Consider the following 22962-nt stretch of genomic DNA (forward strand, 5'->3'; position numbering starts at 1 on the left):
CATGAACTTGACACTTAACCATCCACTCCTTGGTGAAACATGTGGGCAAGGCAGAAGAAGCAGAGAAATACTCTTCTATACTGAATCTGTACATAAAATCTTTAAAGAGAGCAGGTACTGTTTGCCAGACAACCCCTAGCTTTTAGCGACCAGTTAGTAAACATTAGCTGAGGTGACATCAGTCATTCAGCCTTTATTGAACACTTGCTATGTCCTAGGCACTGTGCTAGGTGCTGAGGACAGAGCTGTGAAGAAGACAGTTTCTCACCTCAAGATGCTCCTAGGAGGGGAGACCAATTATGAGTATTTATTTCATTTTATTGCTGCTCAACAAGTTACCACAAACTTAGGCTTAAAACAATACCCATGTATGATCTCATAGTTCTATAGATCAGAAGCCCAGAGCAGCTGCAGTGGGTTCATCTAGGTTTTCACAAGGCCAAGGTCAAGGACTGGGCTCTCCTCTGACAGCTCTGGGGAAGGACCACCTCATTCAGGCTGTTTGCAGAATTCAGTTTTGAGGTCCCTGTTTTTAGGCTGGTGGCTGGGCCTCTTCCTGAGCCCGGAGAGGCCACTCTCAGGGCCTTACACGTGGCCTCCTCCACTTCACTAATGGAGAACCTCCTTTATGTTGAATTCTTTTCATCTCACTCATCTCTGACTGCCCGCTTTGCCACCAGCCAGAGCAGCGGTTCTCAACCTTCACAGGGGTCGCCTAAGACCATCGGAAAACACATATTTTCGATGGTCTTAGGAACTGAGACACCGCTCCTCTATCGTCTCCAGGTCCACATGCAGATACGCCCACATACGTACCCGGCGACCCCTGTGAGAGGGTCGTTGGACCCCCAAAGGGGTCGCCACCCACAGGTTGAGAACCGCTGAGCCAGAGGAAACTCTCCTTTTAGAGGGCTGGTATGATCAGGTTGGACCCAATTGGATCACCTCACTTCAACTTAACTGATTAGCAGCCTTCAATACATCTGTAAAATTCCTTTAGCCTGGTAATATAACACATAGCCACAGGAGGAACAGCTGGGTTGAAGATCACAGGGGCCCTTTTAGAACTCTACATGCCACGCGAGGCAAACAAATAAGTGCAGTTATTGCAAATACTGCTAAGTTCCATGAAAAAGTAAACCAGGCACTGGGATGGAGTGACTGGGTGGATGGGTGAGGGGCCTCCATGGGAGAGTCTACTTGGGGTCCCTCCTTACATCATCAGTCTCTGACTATGGCCCATTCTGCTCTATCCCCTCCTCCTGAGGTGGTCTCCAGGCTCTCATACCATCTCCACACATCTCCAGTCCAGGCTCCTGTCGAACTAACTCCCTGCCACCTTCACATGGATATCTAACAGGCATCTCAAATGTAACACAGCCGGAAAAAAAAAAAAAAAGCAAAAACAAAAAACCAGGAAGAAACCCCAAAAACCAAAGCCATAAAACCTTTCTCTTAATTGTCCTTCCAAACCTGTGCCTCCCCCAGGTTTCTTCCCCATGTTGGTAATCGGTGCCATCTTCCACCCCGTTGCTGAAGTAAAAAATCTGAGAACCGCTGCGTGATTCTTCCCCTCCCACTCAACTTCAGTCTATCAGCAAGACCAGCCAATTTGACCTGCCAACATACCTAATTGTCCTCTTTTCTCCATCGCTATCACCTTCTCTATCACTTTGCTCCAGCAGGAAATTCACTGGTGGGTAACCTTCAAGTGGATGAAACGCTTGGGTGGGGGTGGGAGTGAATCCAGTCAAGTTTGCATTGTATGTGCATTCACTCCACAAATATTTATTGAGTATTTGCTGTGCCCCAGGCATTGGGGGTACCACAGTGAACAAAACATTGTTCCGTGGGTGTGGAGATGTAGAGTAAATACACTGCAGGCCGAGGAGGAGTAAGGAGGTGGCGAATGGGCCACAGGAATGATCACCTCCTGGCCGTTTTAGTGCAAAACTACATCCTGTCTTGAGACGGTCACTTAGATGCCCAGGTGTGTAGAGGTGTTCCCCCTTTTTCTGTATCCTCTCATTCACCCACACTGCCTTGGTTACCATGGAAAAGTTGAGACCCCGATCAGCAGGCTCTCCAAGATCGGGAGATTGACACGACGGGAGACATCCGCCGAGGGAGGGAGGGCGGGTCTAGGTGAATGACTGACAGGAAGAGGGTAAACGAACGCCCGAGGAAAAGCGGTGGGGGCCGGTTTTGAGGGACTGAACTTTCCTGGTTCCCACTATAGTGAGAGAATAAGTTGTCTTACGTTAGGTATTGGGTGAAGAAATGACGGATCGGTTAAGGGGGCTAAATAACAACAGTCACTGCTGATCGGCGTGGACCCCTCGCTCTGGCTGGTACCGGCCACGTGAGCTGCTCGGCCAAGGTCACCCGGCTGGGGGCAGGTTTTCAGCCCACTACCCCCGACCGCCATCGGATCTTTCCGGGCGACCAAATCCCCGGGATGGGCCGATTCCCGGGCACTCAGCCCCCCGAGGATGTTGGGGGCCGGCTCCTCCGCATCGGAGAGAACCCGGGCTCGGCGGGACCTCGAGGCTCAGGGGTCGGCCCCAGAGGCGGGGGACCCCGCGACAGGCCGAGCAGGGCCTGGGCGGCGCAGGGGGCGCGGCGCTGCGGGCCGCGGGCCGAGGCCGCTCCCGGCTCCGCCTCCCCTGCTCCGCCTCCCGCTCCCGCTCCGCCCAGCCCGGCACCCTCCCGCCCGCTCCGCTTGCTCGCTCGCTCGTTCTCGGCCCCCCATGCGGATGTGACATTTCACGCCGCCGCCATTTTGAGAGTGAGCCGAGCCNTTGGGGTGTGGGGACCACCGTTGTGAGGTAACAGCTGTTAATATTCAGAGATGCCTAAGTGTCCTTTCAAAGAGCCCAAGTATCTATCTGATTGACAGGAGCTTTATCTTACTAAATGTTTGAAATGTGAGTGAGTGGTTTGTCTGAATCTCAAGGTGGTGGTGGTCCTTCCTTCGTTTTGGATCATTGAGACTCTAAAAGCTATAGAGAAGGCTTTGGGGCCCCACACTTGGTGTAGACGGCCATGGTTTTTTCTTCCGGAAGGCAGAGAGGACAGCTGCCCCATGAAAGAGGTTCGGAACCCATTCAGATACCATACCTTGTGTGACCACAATGGTTCTACCTGACTTTTCCTGCCTGGCATAGAATATTCGAAACCTAGGCCCTCCCTCGGTTTTGATTCCACGCCAATGACTAAATTGGTTTTCCTGACATGCTAATACTGGGAAGGCAATGTCTTGTGTATCAGCCCCTAGAATATCGACCGGGGGAAGGCCTTGCTCTCGCAATAAGTTGTTTAACTGGCCTCTGGTTTGGAAAGCAGTTGTACGAGTATGTGTTAGGGTGACCTGCATTGTAGAGCGAGATCACACCCCAGGGTGTAGCCACAGGTGTCTGGGTGGTAATCGATCCTCTCTTGGCTATCCCTCCTGCTACTCCACTCCTGGGACTTGCAGAAAGAGTTAAGAGGGGCTTTTCCAAGGGAAACCACATGGCATTGCTCTAATGTGGAGGCTGAGCAGACCCTGCCACTCTACGGCCCCTTATAAAAAGACTTACAGGCCATTTACTAGAGTTGCAAGTACATTTCATCAATATGACTTTGGGGAATACATATTTCAAGGCTCTTAATTGATCCTGTGCAATTGCTACTGTAAAACAAGTACATGTAACACTCCTTAACATGTTTATATGGTTGCATAGTCCAGCTCCTTCTTTTAAATGATAGGGTAGGTAATTTTGAAGGGTTTGCGTCTTACAGTTGTAGTTTATATCAGCTTAGAGGAGAAATTATTCAGTCAAGCTGTGTGTAAAGGGGTTAAAAACATTCCACTGTTTTCTAACCATCGTAGACATTTACCAGAATTCTCTCCGAGTCTCAGCCAACTCTTTGCGAAGCTACAAAGCTAACATCAACTCGGAGAACCCAGAAGACCCCCGGCCGCAGGCGAGGCCCAGGCCGCGGCCGACATGAACCACCAGCAGCAGCAGCAGCAGCAGCAGCAGCAGAAAGCGGGCGAGCAGCAGCTGAGCGAGCCCGAGGACATGGAGATGGAAGGTGAGGCCGCGGGCGCCGGCGGCGGGGCCGGGGCGCCTTCCATTGTGGCCGGGGAGCCGCGGGAGCCACGCGGGGGGCTCGCCATCTTTAAACAGGCCCGGGCGGCTGGCCCGGCCCGGCCAGGCTGCACCGTCATGCGGGACCCGCGGGCAGGGTCGGCTCATTGTCCAGGCCCCGGGCGGCCTCCCCGCCACAAAGCGCCGGGACGTGTAAAGCAGGGCGCTCCGGCCGCGGAGGGACGCAGGCGTCCTCTCGCTGCGGGGGAGCCGGGCTCCTGGGCCCGTCCCGCGTGTCCCGCGTCCCCTGGGCCTGTTGGCCCGGCCTGGCCCTGGCAGGTAAGCAAGGGGACTCGACCCCTGTGGACGCGGGGCTCGCCCGCACCTCGCTTGCTCCCCCGGAGAGCCAGCTGGGTCGGGTCCAGCGGCGGTCCCCCCAGGTCGCCTCTGTTAGCTCGGCGCTTGCGAGCGTCCGGCTTCATTTTGAAACACCTGCCAGGAGCTCAGATGTTCTCAGCCTTTGCACTGGCCCCGAGCTCCGAGCCAGGCGCTCCTGATTTCCGAGTTAACTGCTTTTGGGGGAGTCTGGGTCCCCGACTGCGTGCGGTGCAGTCAGCATCCGGCCAGGTGTGGGTTTGAAACTACGCGAAAGCCCCGCCACCCCTGGCTGCCTGCATCCACTTGGGACTCCCAAGGTAACTAACTGTATGGTCCGCCCATGTGGCAGCACTTTTCCAAGGTGCTGGACTCGGCGATAGAAGGTTGGTTACAAAGGTTTGATGTAAAGGGGCCCCTGAGTGACACAGCTCAAGCCGACTTGGTCTTTGGGAGCACCTTTCATGTCTCATGGCGCCAAGTACGTAAAAGGCTGAAGTCAAAGTTGCCTTTAAAAGACCATTTCCGTACACCTTGAGGAGTCAGACAGGCAGGAGTCAAAAGAGGGCACCCGAATGAACCCTGCATTGAGTGTTTTGTTCTTGTTTTGCTTTCAGCAAGCGATCTTGGTTTGCATAAATGAATGGAGGCACTAAGGAAGCTCAGGGAGAGCAGCATTTGTCCTGTGGGGTGGCTCCACGTGTGGGGCGCTATGCACTGGTTGGTGGGACCACTTACCATGACTGGTAGTTCCTTGTGAATCACTTAACTGCCAATAATTGGATGTTGAGTGAAAAACCGGCTTTCCAGATTGCAAAAGGCCAAGTGGCAGAGATGCCCGCAGGAAGCGCTTCCCAGTGGTACTTACAGTGGCAGTAATGGGGGACAGGAGAACAGACCACGCCAAGGACCACACCAAGGACCGGGCTCTGTTTCACTTGGCCCCAGCCAGGCAGTCACTTCGCAGAGCTTTTGGCAAGTGTTATTAAACCAGCTAGCTGAAGGAATACGTTGCTGAGATAATTTTGCATATTCCTTTGATGCCACATAACAAAAGGGGTTGCTTTCCAGTTTCCTTTTCGAGTATCACCCAGTCGGGACAAAAATCCAGTAGTGCTAGCACATCAATTTCCCACGTACGTCATCTTACCACTTTTCAGGTGTTTTGGAACACGAGCGAGAATTAATGAACCTGGTCATCACTGAAGAGTCTCTGGCCCAGAACCTGTGTCTTTGGGGAAATGCTCATGCCACAAGTTTCAAGGACTTTTCTGTAAGACTAGAGAGTGTTGCATGGTGGTGGAAGAATTTTCAGAAGTTCATGTGTGCTTTCAAGACTGCGTTCTTTTCTCATGGATTTGTTTCATATCAGGGCTTCCATTGGAAAGGTCTCCCGTAAAATCATTCACCTGCAGATTTATTTACTAGGATCTCAAATTGGATGACAAAGGTTGCAGTTATTAACGCGGATTCCTTAAATGTAAGAAACTTGTTTCTTTTGAGTGGGTCTCTGTCCCAGATTGATCATTCAGAAGGTATTTTGTCTTGTTGGGCTTATGGTCGTCAACACCTTGCGAGCACCCATAGCTGTGTGGTTTAAAAAGCTGCCTATGTCTTAGGAAGTCTATTTCAGCCTTGCTTAGCCTTCCCACTCTTAAAATGTGCTGGGTTTATATATTGTAGTTTAGGATCAGGAAGAGGGAAAGAATCCTATTAAAAAGCCAGCAGGGTGGGATTTAGTGCATATCACGTCTGGTTGGCTCCATGTGCCAGGCTGTGATAGTGACTTGCACCTGTTTAGTGTCTTTGCCTTGATTCCAATAGAATCAGCAGCTGGAAACTCGGGGTTCTGATCAGCTTGAGGGAGGGAAGGCTTTGTCAATGAGGAGATTCCGGCCGCCCTTCCTGGGCTGGGTGGTTTCGAAGGAGACTGGTTTGGTTGGTGGTTTTTTCCTGTCAAGAGGTCCATGTTAGTTTGCCCTCTCCTTCTCCACTCTGTTGGGGTTAGCATTTGTTCTTGACTGAACTCTGCAGTCCTTGCATGTCCACTGGAGAATAAAAGTGCTCAGGATTAGTTATGTTAAAAATGTCTCGTTCTGAGCAGTTAGGAAAGTTATATGAATCATGAAGGGCAGAGGGGAAAAGACGGGGAGATGTTGGCATTTCATTGGGGTGAGGACCACATGCTTCTTGTAATGCCTGAAGCAGCCAATCTCTCGTTTCAAGTGGGGGCGTGTTGCAAGCAAATAGAGCTGTGGAGGTGGTGGTGGTGTTAGGTCTGGTCAGGAGTGAATGTGCTTGGCAGTTTATTTATTCACTGTCTAACTCAGAGGCGGTGCAGGCCAAGAGGCTGAAAGAATGACTTGCACAGACCTTGCTGCCCTTTGAGTACTTGGAGAGGTGATAATCTGGTCTGTGTTATACCCTGTCAACAGGAAGTTTTCCCAAGGCCTTGCTTCTGCTGCATAGACTGGCTAGCACAAATGTAAATATCCTCATGTTTGCTCCCTGGTGTGGTTCTTCTGCCCTTGTGAGCAGTGTCTGTGTCAGGGTGTAATCTCTGAAACTAATGGGGACAGGCAGTCTTGTTTGACTTTTGCACAGCACTCAGACCACTGCTCCCAAAACACCAAGCTGGGAGCACATCAATGAGTTAGTCATCTGCAGTTTCTGAAAAGAATTGACCATTGCCTTCCATGTTTTTTAGTTTGGGGGGCAGCAGTGGTGGATTTCTTTTTCTTTCAAACTTGTGTGGGTAGGTGGAGTTTCAAGTTACTTTTCTGCTAAAGCAGGCTTGGGAGTGGAAAGTGAGTTCTCTTGTACACGTGCAACCAGATAAACCAAACTTGTGCATTTTACTGTATCTAAAACATTTCCTTTTCAAATAGCACTGTAACAAGACAAATCAAATAATGTGAGAATATTGATTTTCCTCTCACATTAGCTTGGGTTGGTAAGAGAACTCTTTGCGAAGCTACAAAGCTAACATCAACTCGGAGAACCCAGAAGAAACACAGAAGAAATTAGGCCAAATTTAGAAATATCTAATCTGATTTGAGCCTGTCAGGTTTTGATAGGATTGAAAGTTACTTCCATAGGCATCAGCCTTCCTCACTCTTTCAGGCTACTGACTGATGATCTGTAAACAAATAAAAGATTGATAACAGCAAATATGGGGAGAAAGTATATACTTTTCCTGCTTGATTTTTATTTTTTTGGCATCAGTTTTGTGGAAAGGGAGAAAGAGGCCGTTTGAGTGAAAACTCAAGGTAGGCAGCTCGGTGACCAAGAGGACAGGCTTAGGACCAGGCCCGAGTTGGATTTTGCTGTTTCATAATTGTGTGACCTCATGCTTGAGCTCTTGGTGCCTCAGTTTCTACATCCTCAAGAAGGAGGTCAACCCTATCTCACAAGGTCGTGAGGGTGAAGGCACAAAGCAGGTGGAGAGTGCCAGGAACAGAGTTGGGAGCATGGGACATGTGCAGTCAATCAGTGGTGTTGCTGTAATGGTAAAACCTTTGCACCCGAGGAAGAGGTATGTGAACTTCAGTTAAGAGTGAAGCTTGGCAAACCCAGCTGGGACAGGTTCATTTTCGGTAGTATGCAACAATGACCTAGGGTAACTACATCCTAGTGTGGACTAGAAAGAAAACATAATCAGCCTCGAGCTAAGCAACATGATTTATGGAATCCTGGGCTTGATGTGCTTAGTTCAGTATTTAAGGCTAAAGGTAGAAATATTTTAAGAGAAATTAATGGAAATAGAGGAGACGCTGGTACTGAAATTTGGTCAGCTCTAGTCTTTGACAAGAGCGTTCTTGTTCTTGCCCTAGTGTTAGAGCATCTAGTGACGGACTTGAGGTTGAGAATCAGGTTGTAGCAGGCAGGTCTTTGGGAGTCAGCCTTGAATTTTCTCTGGACCCCCACATCATGTTACCAAGCCCTTTTGGTTTTCCAGCACTGCACCCTGCGCGCGGCCCCTGTTGCCTCATACTGGGACTTTGCAATAGTCTTCTTACTGGTCTCTGCCTCCACCCTTCCTGAATCCCACACGGCTATGAAAATGGACGGCCCCCGGAAGGCTTGGCCATGTCACCCACCGCACTGCTTACAAGGATTCAGGTGTGCTGCCTTCCCTGTAGAGGGGAAGTTGCACGGCCAGATTGGGCCGTCAGGGTCCTCGGGATGGGCCCAGTCTCCTTTGTGCTTCAGGCTTCCAGCACACACACACTTGTGTTGCATGGGTACAGCACCAGCTCTTGGGTCCCACACTTGTGTAGACGGCGATGGTTTTTCCTTCTGGAAGGCAGAGAGGACAGATGCCCCACGAAAGAGGTTCAGAATTCATTTAGATGCCACCTTCTCCCCTAAACCTTTCTGGTCGCCTCAACCACTTGCCTTGTGTAAGAGCTATGTCAACCTTTTGCCCCATGTTCTACCTGTGGGGTGGCCACCATGTACCCGACTTTTTCACGGTTGGGTTGTTTGTGCTGAAGGTGACCATCTTGTGTTCCTTTTTTGTGAAATGTACTCATGGGAGGTACTCCTTCAGGAAATAGCAATTCTGAGGTAGTGTAGGAGATGGCTGGCTGGTAGGGTGTTGTGAAGAGTGCCGAAGCCATAAACCAATATTCTTTGATAAGTGCTAATTCAGTTTTATTGCTTTTAACATAAGTTGCTTCAAATGACATTTTTGATCCTTTTGGAAGGAAAATCTTGTTCCCCAGACAAGGACATCGATAGACTTTCATAAATCACTGAAGGTTTCTTTTGAGTATTTTCAAATGTGTTTGTGTTATTGTTGCTGGTTTTTGGATGACGGGTATGTAGCCTGGGTACTTCTGCTTGATTTCCAAGGCCAAGAAATTTTACTCTGGAGGCCAAGAGTTGTAACAAGGTATTTTTTGACGTGTACTGTGACACAGTTCAATGTTAAATGTCACCTGCTTCATAAACTTGCTCTGAACTAATTTGGACTTATGAAAGTTGGAGGAAGCAGGATTTGAAGTGTCATGCGTAGGCAAGAAAGTTAGTTATGCCGTTTTTCTACTGAGTTAACACATGCCTTGGCTAATGAGAAGTCAAACGTGTTGAAATTCTCTTGAAGAGAAGCAGGCTTCCTCCTGAGGGTTGGTGATTTAAGCTTGGGAGTTGGGGATGGAGGCAATTAGAAAGTTTCTAATGTAGGGAAATACACCAACCTGGGCAAGAGCTGAATGCTTGCAGAACTTGGTGATACCACTGAGTGTGAGACTAGCAAGAAAGAGGGCCTGTGGGGGAACGTACCCTGAGTATTAGCGGCATTGTCTGCGTTGTTGGATGGACACGAGCTGGGACTAGAAGACCACACTGGGGTTACCGCGATGGATGGCTCACTGCCTGGTGCTGGTTGGGGCCTCACTAGGCTGTGCATACACTGGGTTGTAGCCAGTTCAGTTCTTGGTCAACTCTTGGGGTGTGGGGACCACCGTTGTGAGGTAACAGCTGTTAATATTCAGAGATGCCTAAGTGTCCTTTCAAAGAGCCCAAGTATCTATCTGATTGACAGGAGCTTTATCTTACTAAATGTTTGAAATGTGAGTGAGTGGTTTGTCTGAATCTCAAGGTGGTGGTGGTCCTTCCTTCGTTTTGGATCATTGAGACTCTAAAAGCTATAGAGAAGGCTTTGGGGCCCCACACTTGGTGTAGACGGCCATGGTTTTTTCTTCCGGAAGGCAGAGAGGACAGCTGCCCCATGAAAGAGGTTCGGAACCCATTCAGATACCATACCTTGTGTGACCACAATGGTTCTACCTGACTTTTCCTGCCTGGCATAGAATATTCGAAACCTAGGCCCTCCCTCGGTTTTGATTCCACGCCAATGACTAAATTGGTTTTCCTGACATGCTAATACTGGGAAGGCAATGTCTTGTGTATCAGCCCCTAGAATATCGACCGGGGGAAGGCCTTGCTCTCGCAATAAGTTGTTTAACTGGCCTCTGGTTTGGAAAGCAGTTGTACGAGTATGTGTTAGGGTGACCTGCATTGTAGAGCGAGATCACACCCCAGGGTGTAGCCACAGGTGTCTGGGTGGTAATCGATCCTCTCTTGGCTATCCCTCCTGCTACTCCACTCCTGGGACTTGCAGAAAGAGTTAAGAGGGGCTTTTCCAAGGGAAACCACATGGCATTGCTCTAATGTGGAGGCTGAGCAGACCCTGCCACTCTACGGCCCCTTATAAAAAGACTTACAGGCCATTTACTAGAGTTGCAAGTACATTTCATCAATATGACTTTGGGGAATACATATTTCAAGGCTCTTAATTGATCCTGTGCAATTGCTACTGTAAAACAAGTACATGTAACACTCCTTAACATGTTTATATGGTTGCATAGTCCAGCTCCTTCTTTTAAATGATAGGGTAGGTAATTTTGAAGGGTTTGCGTCTTACAGTTGTAGTTTATATCAGCTTAGAGGAGAAATTATTCAGTCAAGCTGTGTGTAAAGGGGTTAAAAACATTCCACTGTTTTCTAACCATCATAGACATTTACCAGAATTCTCTCCGAGTCTCAGCCTTTTTCTCTTACATCTAGAACTCGTGAGGACTTAGAAGGTGAACAGATAGGGGTTGTAATGCCTGACCTGCAGAACGCCCTCAGAAGTAGCTGGTGGAATGAGGGTTGCTGTGGCCTTTGGAGCCCCAGCCTTGGGGCTGTCCGTCCCCATCAGGACTAGGAGCAGGGGTGGCCGAGGGCTGCTTCTCCTGGTTAGTGTGGTGTCTGGCTGGTCTGCTCTAGCCGGAACGAGTCCTCATTTCCCTGAAGCCCTCCAGGTTTCCTGCTGCTGGTACTGATGAGAATAAACTGAGTTTGTTGTCCTACTTCAGTCCCATCTTTCTCCGGAAAGCCACTCATTTTCATATGGGAGCAGGGGAAGAGGCTGTGTGGGGGTAAGAAGACGAAGGGTTTACGGTGCTGTGCAATGTGGCAGCCATCAGCTGCGTGGCGGCGATTTTAAGTTTAAGATAGAATTAAAAATCCCATTCCTCACCCGACTAGCTGCATCTCCAGTGCCACGTGTGCCGGTGGCCACCACCTGGCCCAGTGAAATACAGAGCACGTCTATCGACACCGAAGGTGTCAGCGGCCAACGATGGCCGAAGCAGCCGGCTGGGTCCTCGGCTGGAAGGTGTTTCTGATTGCATTAGTGTCACGTCGAGTGTTGGAAAGTGTTCCAGCGTGTCCTGGAATTAAATTCAACAAAATTCCCTTTCAGCAGTTATACTTAGAACAGATGTACATAGGAAGAACGGGGAGAATTGCAGAAACTGTACATGTTCGTTGAAAGTGTGTGTATAGGCCATTAATATAAAGAAACACTGTGACAATTCCTATATTAGAGCCTACATGCACACTTTGAAGAACGCAGCTTACGAATAGTTTTTGAAGTAACAAATAATCTTGCTTCCTGCTCTGCTCCTCGGAGAGGATGTTGTTTATCTAAAGTGTTGCACTGATGCTCTTGTGAATCCAGTGCTACAGAGGTGGCGATGACAATGGCAGAGATCCTTAAAGCGATTTTCCACAATTTATCTGTAGATGGCTTCAACTATAGCTTATACTCTTACAGCTACATTATCTTTCATTGAAAGAAATGGATTCTGGGTTATATCTACTTTTGGGGTGCAGTTAATACACTAACTCAAAAGTCTTCCTAGCTCTAATGTCCTGGTGACACGCAAGTTTGACAACCCAGCCGACCCCAGTGGGCCCACACTTGGATGTTGCAGGAAGGTCAAATTGCTGAAAAGTTTCTGTGCTTGTTCTTTGTTTTGGCGGCTCCGCAGAGAAGCACCTGTGCCACGGTGTACAGGGCACCTGTGGTTTTAGCCCCACCCCTTCGGCTTGCCTGCTTTCCATATGCACAGGGATCGGGTCTTGCTTCTCTGACTGTGGCGGCGCACTAGTGGCCGCAGAGCTGTCTTTGCTGTGGCGCCCCCAAAGCCTGGTGCGGGGCTTTTGTTCCTCAAGCAGACATTTATGAGACACCTCCCAACTGAGGCGGGGGCAGTGGTGGCCGCCCCCCTGGACTTGACCGCCTCATAGTGTGAAGGCACCTGGTAAAACATGTGCAGGGGAGGCCTCAGTGGAGGGCTCTGATGGAATGGGGGAGGGGCGGTGGCCGAGCCACAGGAAGGGGCGGGTCAGGGAGGCTTCCTTCGCAGAGGAGGTGACACAGCTGAGTTTGGAAAGTGTGTGTAGGGGTGTGGGGGTGTGGGCCGGAGTGGTCAGAGGAGGGAGCAGTAGAAAGCTGGATGGGATAGGGACCTGCAAGCCTCTGACTGGTGGTTGAAGGTCTGTGGTCAGCAGAATAATGGCCCCCAAGGGGGTCCATGTCCTAAACCTTGGAACTGTGACTATGTCACCTTACATGGCAAAGGGACTTTTCAGATGTGATTAAGGATCCCTGGATAGGGAGATGAGCCAGCATTATCCAGGTGGCTCCACTGTCATTACGAGGGTCCTTCCACATGGAAGAGGGTCGGAGTGTGGTGGAGTGTGGTGTGAGACAGCCCTCGCTGGCTTTAAAGATGGAGGAATGCAGGCGCCAAGGAATGCAGGCAGCCTCTAGAAACTGGAAAAAGCAAGAAAACAGATTCTCCCCTTGAGCCTCCAAAAGGAACACAGCCTTTCCAACACCCCGAATTGAGCCCAGGGTGCCCCATTTTCAGATTTCAGACCTCTAGAACTGTAAAAGAATAGTGTGTATTGTTAAGCCATGAAGTTTGTGGTCATTTGTTCCAGCAGCAGTCAGGAACTAATACAGGATCTAAGCAGGTGAGTAAGAAGCCGTCCAACAAATATACCTGGCCTTGAACTTGAGAGACTGCTTAGAGGCTGGATGAGTGCGGGGCACTCATCGTCACTGAGGACTCCTCACTCGGCCCCGTCGTGTGATGTGCGGGCTGTGCCTGTATTAACCCCATCACGCTCTACTATGACACTGAAATAGGTACAGCATCATTCCGTTTTACAGCAGAGAAAACAAGGCACTGAGCAAGTTGCATTTCTCAGGGTCAGTGATGGGATTTGAACCCAGCCATTTGCAATTCATCAGAGCCAGTGGACACCATGAGTCATAAAGGCAGTGGTCACTGCTTTCTCGGCTTAGACACCCCTGCTGCCCTCTCCCACGTTTCTTTCCTCACCACCCCACAGTGGTAAGCTGCAGTTGGGCTTCCTAGTCTGAACGTTTTCGTGTGGTTCACCACAAGCTTTGAATATAGAAAGTAGCTCACTGCCAAAATTGGCTAGGGCCGCCCCTACAGTTCAGCAAGTGGAATATGGCGGCGGAAGACACTAAACCAAATAGTATGAGCTTTTGAAGGTAGGTGCCTCCCTCTGAGGATCGAAGTAACTGAATTAGGTATTCAGTAACATGTTATAGTAAGATCTCGAGCTGAAATGACTCAGCCCCAAAGCAAACCAGTCAGGGTAGGGCTGTGGGTACATGGAGAAGGCCCGAATCTTGTCAGCTGGGGCTGAGGGCACAAGCCTGCTGCATTTCACAGTACCCAGTTCTGTGGACCTACAGGGTTAGCTCAGGATTGAACCAAGGTATAGACCTCGGCCACTTAGGTCCTGTCGCCACACCACCACTACAGACAAGGAAGCCCCCACATGGCATGACCCTGGCTGCTCCCTGTTCTGTTTTGGACCCCTGAGCAGCTGTGTTTTTCTTCTCCCTGTTGTCTAAATCAATTAGTTTCTTCTTCTTTTTTTTTTTAAATCTTTATTTCTAGGAAGAGTACATTGTTTTTATTTTTATTTTTTTTAAAGATTTTTATTGGGGAATTGGAACAGCGCTGGGGAATTGGGGGAAGGGGAACAGACAAGTTGCTGTCCTTTTGTTCTTCAGTCTAGTTGTGGAGGACGTTGCTTCACTGGCCCAAGTTGGCACCATCATTGCGCTCTTCCTGGGCGAGGCAGATCAGTCGCCGGCTTCTGGACGGCTGCTCACTGCGGCTGCTGGCCACTCACGCTGGCTGCTGGCTACACACGGTAGCCCATGGCAACCCACTGCAGCAGGGGCTGCAGCCTACGTCGTCGCTGGCGACTCATGGCAGCCCAGCTCCAGGTTGAGCTGTTGTTCAGCATCTTAGCTGTGGAGGTCAGTGTCACTGGCCCTCATTTGTGGGATCTGAACCGGGTCCCTCTGGCGTCCCAAGCCAGCTCTTAACCAATGCGCCACTCTGCCGGCGCTAGTTTCTTTCTTAAGACAGCAGCTCTCATAAGATGGGAGGAAGACGGGCTCAGTCAGAGGTACCAGAGCCTGGGGATCCCTTAACTGGGCAGAGGCTGAAAGGAATGAGGTGATGTGAAGGGCCAGCCTTCTTGCTACACCGACTTCTAGCTAGCTGTGTGCTATCGTGTTTGTGGCATACTTTGAATCTTTTCCCTTGGGGCTTCTTTTTCTGACAGGGATTTTTAAAATAGGATATCTATCTTCATAGGCAACTTTGGGAAGCATGTTTAGTTGGTAAAGTGATTGTAGCAGTCAAAAACTATAGCAAAACAGTTTTAAATATACAGAAAACCTCACTTGGTTTGATGTCAGTCTTGCCTATTAAGTCACTGGTTAAAGAAAACTTAAGTAAATAAATGTGGCCTTTTTGGTTTTAGTTTTTCTGAATGGCCCCTCTGCTCTCACAATGCAACCGCAAGCCCCATCTCCTGTGCATGGTGTGAGTAAAGGGTGCTTAGATTTCTGTGGTTTCCTCTAAGAGTAGACTGCATCAGATGGGTGATTTCAGTCATGGTGCAGGTAATAGATTTAGGATATTTATCGGCCATCGATTGTGTATGAGTTTCTGTAGGGTAAAAATAGGAAGACGAGAGACCCAAATTCTGGCCTCAAGGAACCTGGTCAGGAGTGCAGCTGTCCACAGAACAAATGGTGACATCAAATGGTAACTGCCAATGTGATGAGCAGTGGGTTGGCAAAGTCTACCCCTTCAAGCAAATCGATTTGGGGTGTCTGGAGAGGATGCGAATAAGTGAAGTGATCCGTGGGCTTCTAGTGGTGAAGGGAGTTGCACGTGGTCCTTGATGTGACTAATGCAGTTTCAAGGTGCGTGGTGACCAGTTGCGCTGCTTCTGTGTTTCAGACCCGGCAGTGCGAATTAGTGACAGGTGGTTGTCGCTTCCTTCAGCACCTAGTTCACAGGGATTGTGATGTGAAAAGTGTGGTCCTTGCTGATCTGTTAAAAGTCTCCAGGATTATTCTAAAGTCGGTTATTAATTACCTTGAGGGTGGGGGTTTGGGGAGAGGAGAATTACTGCTGCAAATCTGAATGCTTTCTGTTACGGTCAGTATTGAAATCGAATTTCTCCTGTGATGACGTTAAGTCCTATGATTTTTTAAATTGGTGACCGACCAGTGACGCAGATTTGCATCTATACGTTAAACAGGAATGTTTCCAGAGGTATCACACCCTCAAGCACTACTAGGGTCTTTGGTGAGTATTTCCTGAAAATTTCAGTTCACAAAAATAGCGAATTTGTTATAAATGTTTAAAGAAACACAGTATAAAAGTTGATTTCAATGGTTTAAACCCCGGGAACATGCATTTAAACAATTTAAATGCCCCGTCCTAGATGTGTTAAAAAAAAACACACTTTATTTTTCCCAAAATACTGTTTTCATTTTGGGTCTGTTGATATCAGAGGGCACTTGGTTGTATGATTTTGTTTTAGTGCAGAAAGTGTTTGTTTATTACATCCCCACCCCGACAGATGAAAAAACCCAGGCTCCACCGGATGAAGTGATTTCTGGACTTGCACTGTCCAGTATTGTGGCCGCTAGCCACTCGTGGCTGATTAGGTTTATATTAAAATGAAACGCTTTCTTAGTTTCTCTAACTATATTTCAGGGGCTCAGTAGCTACATGTGGCTTCCGTATTGGACAGCGTGGCAGCAGAGCATCTGCATGGTCGCAGAAAGTTTAGCTTTGCCTTTCTGGCGGGCTTTGTGCCTTGAACAGGATTGTTTAGAAGAATGGAAAACCAAGCATTTTCTTCGGTAATGAGCTAGGAGGAAAGTTCCCCAAACAGGCTCAGCATGGTGACTACCTGCTGGTCCTCTGGCAATCACTGCTTCAGGCACTGGGGGAGGGGGGTGACAAAGGTGGAAATGTGCTAAGATGTCTTTGTGCTTAAGGAAAGTCAGCAGGATATAGATGGGTCATGCACATGCATAATTAATGCAGGATAGAAAGTGATGAATGCCACAAGGGGTGAAGAGATAGGGTTCTGGAAGTTGAGAAGAAGAGAGATCACATCAGGCGGTGGGGAAGCTGAAGGCTTGGTGAAGTGGTACTCGGCAGTGGGCTGCGAGGCATGGTTAGGATTTGAGTTCAGGGGAATTTGAGATGAGAGTGCCAGAGGTTTCTGGGCTGATGAAAATAGAGGCACCTTCTCTGTGTTTGCTGGGCATATCCATTATGCTGTAATTGACACAGCATGCTGTGTTGCTTTGCTTTGCTTTCTCCCACCTTAGGTCTGGGTCAGAAGAGCAGCGACCCCAGGCAACCAAGGTTTTCTAAGCCTTGAACAGTCTAGTTTCTCCTCACATAGTACCAGATAATCAAATGTGTTGCATTTTTACATTTTAGTTTCAATTAACCTTAATTTTACCTGCTTTGGTCACAGTTTATAGGGTTAGATTTGCAGCTCCCTTCTATAAGTCTTTTTGCTAAAATGTGTTCGCAGCAGCTTATATTGAGATATAATTCACATCACAATTCACTCATTTAAAGTGTATAATTCAGTGGATTTTAGCTTATTCACAGTTGTGTAACCATAAACACAGTCAAATTTCAAACATTTTCATTTACCTCAAAAAGAAATGCTGTATTGCTTAGGGCACTCCACTCCCTGTTCTCCCCTCAAGCCCCAGACAACCCCCAACCTATTTTCTCTTTGGATCTGTCTGTTTTGGACATTTCATATGTGTCCAGATGCATACCTATGTGGCCTTTTGTATTTGGCTTCTTTAACCGAACATAATGTTCTCAAGGTTTATCCAGGTTGTAGCAGGCATCAGTGCTTCATCCCTGGTTAGTGCGGAACACTGTTCTGTCTGTGGAACCTCAATTTACGTTGGATCAAAAAGAAGTAAAGGCTCTCAAGAGTCTGTCTCTGTAATAGGTTTTATTCACTTTTTATAAGGGACTTGGAACTTGTGTGTGGTTATGAATGGGCTTCACAACCAAATTGAATTAACTGGGTGGCACAGGATGAGGGCACCTGTGTCAGTTGAGGGTCCGTTCAGAGCATGAGTAGCAGCAGAGATGTTAACGGAATTGACTAGATTTCGCCGTGCACTGCTGTGGGAGCTGACAGCCTGGGTTCTGGGTCTGGTGCTGGAGCTGAAATTTATCAGGCATGCAGTCTGCAAGGGAAGAACCGCATGCACTTCAGGTGCTGTAGGTCTCACAAAGCCAGGCGCACACAAGGCAGAGAAACCCCCAGGTATAAAGGAATGTGGGGCTCCTTTATTTCCGCCCTCTTGATCACTGGCAGTGTCTCCGCAGTGGGAAGTCTGCAGGGAGGGGCCTGTAATTCCAGCTTAGCTAAGGCAGCACACCACAAATCCACCAGTCAGTCTGGTCTTTGGACTTTGAGTTTTGTTGTCAGGATCCTGTTACAGTTTGGAATTAATGAGAACCCCAAAGAGCTTTAGGGTAGGTAGGTTATAGCTATTATTGTTTGCCATATTAAAACGGAAAACTGAGACCATTCTTAGTTATTCATTTTAAAAATATAAACCATTACGTGGTAACACAAATAACACACTTTATGGGAAATAATTACTTTTCAAAACAAAAAAATAAGGAATGGCACTTTTACATTTTTGCAAATTTCCTTTATTGTCTGCTTCATAGAAGACGGCTGGATGCTCATCTGCTTCTGTCAGTTGCAATGTAATTTTAGTGGAAATATAAAGAAAACCCAGCTTACAGAGGCATCATAAGTTAGAAGAGGGCGCAGGACTTTTAAGAGCCATTTCAGATACTTGTGGCAGTTCTTTGATGCTACACCAAAGCGTGGCAGCTTCTTAAAGTTAATAGCAGTTTGAAACTGTGAATTAGCGTCTCATGTTCTGTTATATTAAAACTCATTGGTTTATCTTGTACTTTGAATGCATCTTTTCTAATATTCGTTGGTCACTTGGAAAATACTGATTCACTGAATGCTATGCAGATCTTCTAAATGTTGACATATTTCATCATTACAGTTACATTAAAAAAACTGAGTGTAAGTGTTTAACACATTACATTCATATGTGTAGCAGCCTCGTGCTGTTAGCCTAATTTGGGATAGGGCTGTAGTTTTTTTTTTTATTTTATTTTATTTTTTTTTTATTGAGGAATTGGGGGAGGAGAACAGCACTGGGGAAGGGGAACAGACAAGTTGCTGTCCTTTTGTTCTTAAGTCTAGTGGAGGACTGCTTCACTGGCCCATGTTGGTATTGTGATCATTGCGCTCTTCCCGGGTGCGGCAGATCGGTCGCTGGCCATTGGATGGCCTCTCATGGCGGCTCACGCTGGCTGCCAGCCACTCACAGTAGCTGACACCTGCCCAGCTCAAGGTTGAGCTGTTGTTCACCATCTTAGCTGTAGAGGGCACAGTGTCACTGGCCCATGTGGGATCTGAACCGGGGCCCTGCTGCTGAGAGCTCACGCTCCCAAGCCAACTCTTAACCAACGAGCCACTCGGCTGGCCCAGAGCTGTAGTTCTAACTGCAGAAAGATCATTGGGACAGAGAGAGCAGAGTGACTTTTGTTCTGTATGTAACTGTCTTAATACTCCTTGGCCCAGTGGGTGGAGGTGGTTTGGATGGTAATTCATGGCAGGCTAGTCATCCCCAGCAGCGAGCTGTCCACTTCTGCAGCACCCAGTGCCATGGGGAGGGAGAACGGGCAGTGTTGGATGGTCCCTGCAGTGGGGACGTGCTATGGATTGGGGAACGGAGGCCAGAATGTTTTTTCCACTTAAAGGTGTATATAAGATGGCCCTGTTAAGATGAGTAACAGATATTTCATGAGAATTCAAGGAGAGGGCATTTAAACCAGAAGTAATTTGTGAGTGTTTTGCTTTCTAATCATTCACGATAGCCAGTATCCCACTTACTGATATTTATTCTGTTTGTATTCCCACCCCCACCCCCCATTTTCTCCATTTTCCAGTAGCCTGTGTGGAACAGTTGGAACTCTTTAGGAAATCAGTCGGAATTTAAATGTTACTTGTAAACAGCTCACCTTATTTATGTACTTGAATTCACTGGAGCAGAGTATGTGTGTGTTATGAAGCCAATATTTCAGTAGATATTTTCTTTCCATTCTATTCTGACCTCCCATTTTCCTGGCTCTTTTAACATTTGGAACTCCTCTCCCAAAAGAACACAAGTTTTGATGCAAACGTTTGTGTACTCCTTTGTACAATACCACTTAAAGGCCTTGGGGCAAAAAGAGTCAGACCCTATATCTTCTAAAAATCTTTTAGTTATCTTTTCCCAAGTAGTTAAAAGCTTTGAAACCATATACCAAAGCAGTATTTATTTAAAGAGTCATTAGTAAATCATTTATTTTTCTCCTCCTTGCCCTACAGGTGCTTTTGGGTTTTTTTTTCCTTTTGTCTCTTAAATTAACTGTATAGCAAAATTGACCTGGGGGTGTGGTTCTATGACTGGTAACACATTATAGATTTGTAACTGCTACCACAGTCAGGACATGAACAGTTAGTTCCCTCATCCCCCCCAAAACTCCCTTGTGCCCTTCTTGTGTGATCACATCTTCCACCTAATGCTGACCCCTGGCCACCACTGACGTGCTCTCTATCCGTTACAGTTTTGTCATTTTGCAAATGTCATGTAAATAGACTCATACAGCGTGTAAGTTTTTTTCTGGCTCATTTCATTCAGATCAGTGCCTTTGAGATTCATCCAAGTTAGATGTTATCAGTTTGATCCTTTTTATTGCCGAGCAATATTCCATTGTATGGACACACCTGTTATTTATCCCTATTCCCACTGAAGGACATCTGGGTGCCTCCAGGTTTTGACAGTTACGAGTAGAGCCACTAAATATTCATGTATAGGTCTTTTTGTGTGCGTGTAAGTTTTCATTTCTCTAGAGTAAGGTGTGCTTTATAAACTGCCGAGCTGTCTCCCTGAGTGCCTGTGCCATCTTGAATTCCCATCCTCAGTGTATGAGCCATCCAGCTCCTTGCTGGCAATTGATGCTGTCAGTGTTTTTAATTTTAGTCATCCCTTTTAGGTTGAGTAGTGGTATCTTATTATAGTTTTAATTTGCATATATTAACAGCTAATGGTTAAACATGTTTTCATGTGTTTATTTGCCATCACTATATCCTCTTTCAAGTAGCTCTTCAAGTAGTGGGTTATTTTTTAATTATATGAAGCTTTGAGAGCTCTTTATATATTTGGGATACAAATCCTTTTGTGAGATCGGTGATTTGCAAATATGTCCTCCCCATCTGTAGCTTGTCTGTCTGTTCTCTTACCAGTGCCTTTCTGGAGCAGAACTTTTTAGTTTTAATGAAGTCCAGTCTATTAAAATTTTATTTTATGGGTCTTGCTTTTGATGTTATGACTAAGAAGTCTTTGCCCCATCCCACGTGTTTTCTTCTAAAAGTATTAGTTTTAAATTTTATATTTACACCTATGATCCATTAGGAGTTCATTTTTTTTTTTTTTAAGGTTTTTTTTTTTAATTGGGGAATTGGGGGGATGGGAACAGTGCTGGGGAACTGGGGAACGGGGAACAGACAAGTTGCTGTCGTTTTGTTCTTCAATCTAGTTGTGGAGGACGTTGCTTCACTGGCCCAAGTTGGCACCATCATTGCGCTCTTCTCTGGCGAGGCAGATCAGTCGCCGGCTTCTGGACGGCCGCTCACTGCGGCTGCTGGCCGCTCACGCTGGCTGCTGGCCACTCACGCTGGCTGCTGGCCACACACGGTAGCCCATGGCAATCCACTGCCACAGAGGCTGCAGCCCACGCCGTCGCCGGCGACTCATGGCAGCCCAGCTCCAGGTTGAGCTGTTGTTCAGCATCTTAGCTGTGGAGGGCAGTGTCACTGGCCCTCATATGTGGGATCCGAACCGGGGCCCTCTGGCATCCCAAGCGAGTTCTTAATCATCGCGCCACTCGGCCGGCCCAGGAGTTCATTTTTGTATAAGCCACGAGGTTGAGATTCTTTGTTTTGGCCTGTGGATGTCCAGTTGTTCCTTTACCATTAGTTGAAAAGACTCTCCTTTTCCCATTGAATTGTTTATACCTTTGTCACAAATCAAATACTAGTAACATTCATGTGGGTCTGTTTTTGGACTCACCTGTTCTGTTGGTCTGTCCGTCCCTTTCCTAATGCAACACTGGTGGTCTTGATGACTGAAGCTTAAAAATCAGGTAGTATAATTCCTCAAATTGTGTTCTTTTCAAAGTTGTTTTACTCTATTTCCTTTACCTTCCCATTTAAATTTCAGAATCAGCTTGTTTATAGGTATAAAAAAAATCCTGCTGGGATGTGGTTGGAATGGTGTTCAGACATACAGGTTAATTTGGGGAGAACTGACATTTTCACTATGTTCAGTCTCCCCGGGTGTGAACACGGTGTGCATCCTGTGCCCGTGACCTTACCTGTTGAATGTCCAGTTTTCACAAGGGACATTGCCAGCGCATCAAAGATGTTCAGGGTCTCTACTGCTCTGTGGCTGAAGAGCCCACTCCCCCTCCTTTAAAAAATTGTTTAAACATAAGATGAGATTTTCTTTGCTACCACTGGTAAACTAGTCTTCCAGGAACTTTTAAACCACTTCTTTGGCCACTTGTTTTCTCGAAAGGCCTTGAATGTGGGTGTTCCTTTAAAATCCCAAATGGGCCCCCTCAGAAGGAGGGTAAAACCTGCATGCTGGCCTGCTTACACCAAGGGGTTAAAACAACAGCAGCAAACCAGAAACAATTTTGTCTTCTGCCTAGGTGGTTCTGTTGGTGGTTTTATTCAAATAAAAGCACTCACTTGGAATTAGCACAAGAGCTTGTTTAAAATCTCTGTACCTCTGACCTCACCCACACCCCATACCCCTCCCAAACTGCCTTGTCTTTTAAAATAGTTTTTAAGGAAAATCCAGGCGTTTATGAGAGGAAGCTGCCTTTTGCCAGGTGTAAATTGGCCTTCCCGGCCACAAATTGTTTAGGTTTTGTTCTGGGGCTCTTCCAGGATTCCCACTCCCCCTGACTCCAAAGGGGCAGCGGGTGCACCCGCTTTTCCCTTCTCCGGCACAGCTTCTAAGGGCCATTGAGGTGGCGTCATGCTTGGGCAATATTTTGGTTGTACCTTTTTTATTTTTTATTTTTTTAAACTGTTTTTAAAATTTAATATTTAAACTATGAATAACTTGTCTACTATCTAATATATACATTGTTTCTAAATACAAATGTGTTAAAATATA

At 47.4% G+C, this 22962-nt stretch overlaps 1 protein-coding gene across 1 annotated transcript in view; it reads left to right on the top strand.

Moving 5' to 3' along the window:
* Positions 1-3962: 3962 nt before the first annotated feature.
* USP7 (ubiquitin specific peptidase 7) overlaps positions 3963-22962 on the top strand; it is a 64290-nt gene continuing 45290 nt past the window's right edge. Inside the window, exon 1 of the mRNA XM_019666142.1 lies at positions 3963-4080. Within this exon, the coding sequence (XP_019521687.1) occupies positions 3993-4080 (88 nt within the window). The 5' untranslated portion in view covers positions 3963-3992. The remainder of the gene's footprint in view (positions 4081-22962) is intronic.

The sequence above is a fragment of the Hipposideros armiger genome, unplaced genomic scaffold (genome assembly GCF_001890085.2).
Source record: "Hipposideros armiger isolate ML-2016 unplaced genomic scaffold, ASM189008v1 scaffold_461, whole genome shotgun sequence".
NCBI lineage: Eukaryota > Metazoa > Chordata > Mammalia > Chiroptera > Hipposideridae > Hipposideros > Hipposideros armiger.